The 5,927-nt window shown below is 58.5% G+C and overlaps 1 protein-coding gene across 1 annotated transcript; it reads left to right on the forward strand.

Annotated features, from left to right (window-relative positions):
- Nucleotides 1-2,590: 2,590 nt before the first annotated feature.
- Nucleotides 2,591-2,811, forward strand: NGA_2057710 (uncharacterized protein; the record flags this gene model as incomplete). Its single annotated transcript, XM_005855737.1, has 1 exon — nucleotides 2,591-2,811. A coding segment is annotated over one exon (221 nt), but the record flags the coding sequence as incomplete, so codon positions are not given.
- Between the last annotated feature and the right edge of the window lie 3,116 nt (nucleotides 2,812-5,927).

Consider the following 5,927-nt stretch of genomic DNA (forward strand, 5'->3'; position numbering starts at 1 on the left):
CGTTCTGCACGTAGTAAAAACATTGCCGCGGCCCTTGATCCCCTGGTGCCCTCGTTTCCAGGGCCCCGTACTCCTGGTACTCCTGGATCTCTCTGATGATGTCCACCTCCTCGTCGCAGAGCGTGTTCCAGAACTCGATGGCCTGGAAGGCGGCCTCGCTGCTCCCCTCTTTGATGCAGGTCAGAGTCAGCTCGAACAAGGTGGTAATGTACGGCTGCAATTTGTCGTAATACAGACTTGCCACGACGGCGATGCACTCGAACGCCTTCTTCTTCACCCGCGCGTCCTCGCACTGGGTGGCTTCGCATATCACCTGCATGATCATGTTCCGCTCCCCCTCCTTCTCCATGTTCCGTCGGCAGAAGTCCAGGCTGTTGCACAGGGCCGTCGCCGCTGCCAGCCGGACATCAGCCGGTCGGTCGCTCCGAATCCCATCCACGATGGCCGTAAGGATCATATCGGTCTCCTTCTGCGGCACCTCCTGCCCAGGCCCCATTTGGATCTGGAGGTCTTCGCATATGTACCCAAGGGCCTGCAGCGTGGAGACGCGGACCACGTCGTTGCCCGTGTGCACCACGTTGTGCAGCAGAGCGTCTAGCAGGCCGTCCCACTGCCCCAAGGGCAGCTCCACGGCGCCGATGGTCCCTACGACTTGTGCGGCCGTTGCGCCTGCCCGGGGATTGCCGGACTGGAGTGCCTGCAAGATCATGCTTTTGATCTGGCCTTTGGTATTGGCGTCCACCGTCGTCAGCCAGCGTTGTCGCTTATGGTCGCGCACTTGTGGGTCCTTGGCAGTGATGGTGTTCTTCAGGTAGAGACCCGCCAACTGCCGTCCTCCCTCTTGCTTGGTTTCATTGGCGAGTTCAAAGCTGAGGTGAAGGAGGAGTTGCGACTGCCGGGGAAGGGAGACCAGAAAAGAAAAAGCCATGAGATAGTGGGGAGGATATAGAGGCATGTGGAAAATCAAGTATCCATCCTAGAGGCTTGTGATGCCTCAGGCGGTCGAGTAGTTACAAGGAGAGGGGAGGCCATGGCGAGACCGCTGTGACATTGTGCAGCGAGCTTCTCAGCGTTCAAAGAGCATATCACCTACCAGTTGATCCTCTTCTGCCAGGCGCAGGAATGCCTCGGCAGGATTGCGGACGTTGGGGTCTGTGGGCGTGTGCCGAGGATAATGATGATAGGAATCGGGAAAGTGCTCAAGTGAGAATCGCTAGCAATAGGGAGAAAAGATGCAGACAGAGACCACTTGAGCTTTCAAAGCGAAGGCATAAGGCTTTCATCGTTACGTACCAGGACTTTGGGCATTTATCAACGTCTGCGTGATGTCCATGATTGCTGATGAGTGGATTTGAAGGGAGGCCTTCCACACCGAGGGCTAGGAGAAGGGTAGTACCAGCGGGAGGTGCAGGCGACGTTCAAACGAATTTATTCCCCTGCTCCTCGATCCTTGGACACCGTCCCGTTTGTCCAAGACCTGTGACGTGGTGAGAATGTGCCGGTGCGTCAGGTTATATGCAGAGGGTGGGCCTTGTCCTCTTGCAGGCTTCGTTCGCCGCTTGGGACTTCTTCAAGCGAGTGACGACGCGTAGAGACGGTCGGTTGGCCTGCCGGGTCACGCGAAGTCCACGCCCTCACCACAACCGCCAGACCCAAACTCGGACGGCATACGGAGTGATGGAGCCGACCTTCCACTTCCCCGCACGTCGTGAAATGGAAGGGCGGCGGCCGTCCAGGAGAAGAATCGGTCGTGGCCCGTCGCCTCGAGACGCTGTCGTCGGGAACTTTGATCGATAAGGCCCCCCCCCTGGCCGAAATGAAGTCACGCTGTGTGCTCGACAACGGACGAACGAACCACGCATTTTTCCTTCCCTACGTGCGAGGAAACATCATGTCACTCTTCACATCATAGTCTCATCCCACTGCCATCTCCTCCTTTCCCTGGCACATTTTTCAAAATCTCAGACGCAACCATGGGAGAGACCCGGGCATGGGCCAAGTACCCATGCTATAGTGGACTCCTCCTCCTCGTGCTCCTTCTCGATACTCTTTCGTCGGCCACCGCGGACAAGGAATACCAAGCTCGCTTGCGTAGGCCAGCCTCCAATCTTCCTAGCTCGTACCCCGAAGATCCTGAAGATATTTTCGTGCAGGCGCTGAGTGCCCAGTCTGCGAGGGCGTCTCTCCACTACTTGACGTCAATTCCACACATGGCTGGAACGCCAGGAGATCTGAAGATGGCCCAATACGTTCAAGCGCAATGGCAATCCTTCGGTATTGAAGCCGAAATTCAGCCGGTTCCTGCGCTCTTGTCCTATCCGCGCGAGGACACGCGGCCTAGCTTGACTTTGGAAGACGGCAGCACAAAGTCGACGCTTTTTGCCGCCACTTTGTCGGAGCCATTTCTTCCCGAGGACTCTACTTCTGACACATGGCTTCGTAATCATACCTTTCTGGGGTATGCGCCTAGTGGGGAAGTGAAAGCCCCCTTGGTTTACGCAAATTTTGGTCGGCCCGAAGACTTCGAGGTGCTAGCCGAGGCGGGCGTGATCGTGGAAGGAAGCATTGTCCTGATGCGGTACGGCGAATGCTTCCGGGGGCTCAAGGTCATGAACGCCGAGAAACGAGGCGCCGTGGGGGCCTTGATCTATTCCGACCCCGAACAAGACGGCTACGCCCTCGGACCCACCTACCCGGAGGGACCCTGGCGCCCCGCCTTCGGCGTCCAGCGAGGCTCGGTGCAATTCCTCTCCCTCTGTGCCGGGGATCCCGGTCGCACCGCCTTGGCAGAGGATGGGGGAAGCGCGGAGGACGTGTGCGGGTATGCCACTGAGGACTTGAAGCCGAAAATCCCCGTCCTGCCCATCTCTTACGGGGACGCCACGCCATTCTTGCAGAGCCTGGCAAACGCAGGCGCGGAGAGCCCCGTGGCTCCTGCCTCCTTTCAAGGAGCGCTAAACCTTACCTACCACCTGGGTCCTTCCCGGGATAGGGTCGTCATGGCCACGCACAACCGGGAGGTGGTGGGAACCGTGTGGAACGTCATCGGCGTGGTCGAGAGCCTCCACTATGGGAGAGCCCGGGACCGGGTGGTGGTGTTGGGAAACCACCGGGACGCGTGGGTGGACGGGGCAGTGGACCCGAACTCAGGCACGGCGTCGCAAATGGAGGTGGCCAAGGGGTTGGGGGCGCTCTTGCGACGCGGATGGAGGCCGCGAAGGACCCTGGTCTTGGCCTCGTGGAGCGGTGAGGAGCTCGGGTTGATTGGAAGCACCGCCTGGGGGGAGGCGCACGCGGCGGAGCTGAAAGAGAAGGCAGTTCTCTACGTGAATGTGGATTCCGCGGTCTCAGGCCCTTTTTTCCATGCTGGGGCGACGCCGTCCCTGCGGCCGTTGCTGGAGACACTGCAAGAGGATGTCCTCCACCCTTACTCGGGCGAGCCGGTGGCCCGAAATTTCTCGGCCGAGGGAGGCATCGAGATCCTGGGCTCAGGTTCGGACTACACCGTTTTTCTGGATCATCTCGGTGCGTATGTCGGTCGGCCGCGGCACGCCTGAGGAGAAAACAGGCCGCTACTTCCTGCCAGGACAGGGTGGTTTGTGTATTATTTGCCCGGATCCGTCAAGCTGATAGCTTTGTATCCTGTGCCTTCCCTTTCCCCCTTCCCTCCCCTCCAGGCATCTCCAGCATAGACATGGGCGCGGTGATCGATCGGTTCAAGCGGCCCTACGGGATGTACCATAGCACCTACGATTCTTTCTCATGGATGTCACGTTTCGGCGACCCGACATTCGAGCTCCACGTGATGGTGGCCGAGCTGTGGGGGCGGCTCGCTCTCCGTGTCGCGGACGCCCTGGTCCTCCCTCTCGAGCACACGGCGCAAGCGACAGCCTTGCACGCGTACGTGGAGGAATTGAAGGCGCTGGTGGGGACGAGCATGGAGGTGGCGCCCGAGTCCTTGGACCTGGCGCCACTGGAAGCGGCAGTGCGGGCGTATGAAGACGCCGCGGAGCAAGTGACAAGGGAGGCGGCCGGCCTCAGGAGCTCGGGCGTCAAGCAGGACAGAGAGCAGGCACTGGCAGCATTAAATGACAGGCTGGCGTTCACAGAACGACGGTTTTGCGCCAAGGAGGGCTTGCCTCGCCGGAAGTGGTTCAAGCATGTCCTCCAGGCCCCGGGACTCTACCTCGGCTACGCCGGCGTGTCTTTTCCGGGGGTCACGCAGGCGCTCAGCGATGGAGACTGGGAGCTGGCGCAGAGACAAGTGTGGGTGGCCGCGGAGCGAGTCGGGACGGCGGCGGCGTATTTGGCGTGGGGGGACAGGGAAGGAGGAAGAGGAGGGGAAGGCGTGGCTGCAACGAAGTGAAAGGGCGGGCTTCGAGAGGCGGAGGCGTATTAACAGGGTGGGAAAAAGCAAAGAAGGACGACTCCAACACAACGAATCGCCGTGCGACCCAGAACATTTTTCCTCTTCTGTGCTTCTGTGAACTCCAGGGCTCCCTCGCTTCGGAGAGGCCCTTCCACGGTCCGTTCCACCTCACCACTCTCAATAAGCATAATCCCCCCGCATATCCACTGACTCACACGGTTTCGCTCTTTTCCCTCACGTGAGAGCCACACCCAGCGCCCCTGCCAGCGATTTGGCGACCTCCACTTCAATTTGCGCCTCAACCTTCTCTTTGCTCCCTTCCGCTGCCGCATTGTAGTCTTTCATGGCCTCGGCGTAGATCTTGGGCACCTCCTCTACGTCTATGTCCTCAAGTTTGGCGGCTTCCACAACCGCAATGTCCTGTATGTATGTTGGAAAGAAAGGACAGAGGCTTTCAGAAAATCACATGACACGGCGGCAGACATGGGCCAAGGACCCCTCCTCGGACCCGAACTCCACAGGCTCGCCAAGCGTTGCATGTCCCTAAATTATTGACTAGTTACCGTGTGCGCAACTAGGTCTGATGCTGCTGATGTTTCCGAAAGCCAAAACCGTCCCCCTCCCTCCAGTGCCCGTCTCTCTCCCAGACCACGCGGGATCCGTGTACGCACCGTGACAGAGTTGGCATGGGTCAGAGCGAAGCCACCGCTGACAAAGAATTTCTCCGGTGCCTGTCCTGTCTCATGCACAATCTGAACCACACCCGCCTTCAGCTCAGCGATGACAGGAGAGTGATTCTTTGTCACACCGTATTCACCAGCAAGCCCCTGTGTAATGGTAGATTTAGTCGGAGGAGAGAGGGTTCATTGGGATGACTGGGTGCTATGCGCATGCGAGTGAAGTAAATGGACGAAATATATTGGATTTAACGGGAAAAGGTTACTATCAATGCAGGCTCTACTTACCGGAATGACGACAGACGCCACGGGCTTGTTGCGGTAGATGCTGGCAGCCGGGAGGGAGAAGTTCAGGATTAAGTTGTCGCCCGAAGATGCGTCCGCCGCGGCAGCTGTGAGTCAGGTATTGTAGTATTAAGTAAGAGAGAGGTGAGTAAGGTGAATCTCTAAAAATCACTGACTGCAGGTCACGAATGATGACATCCCGGCGGCTCTTTCCCCGCGTAAACTCACGAGCAGTCGAGGCCAGGATCCGCGTTGTGTGCACGCCGCGGCGGGCGGCCAGTTGAAAGATTCCTCGTGCAACAAGCATGGGTCGACGCTGTTTTGTGAGATGATTCGAAATTGAGAAGGCATGAGAAATGCTGCGGTGAGAATTGGAAAATCGAAGATGACGGAGCGACGGGCAGCAAGAGTACGACATACGTCGGGCAATGGGATACCGAACGTGAACGCTTGTGTGGGCGAATGTCTGCTTCCCCACGACATGGAACAAAATATAGGCTGCTCTCTTCATCTCCTTGCAGGCCGGTGTCGACGTACGAAAGGGCGCCCACAAAGCGGACAACAACCTCGGGCACAAGCTCTCTCCCTTTGCCCTC

The sequence above is a fragment of the Nannochloropsis gaditana genome (genome assembly GCF_000240725.1).
Source record: "Nannochloropsis gaditana CCMP526 unplaced genomic scaffold scaffold120, whole genome shotgun sequence".
Taxonomy (NCBI): Eukaryota; class Eustigmatophyceae; order Eustigmatales; family Monodopsidaceae; genus Microchloropsis; species Microchloropsis gaditana.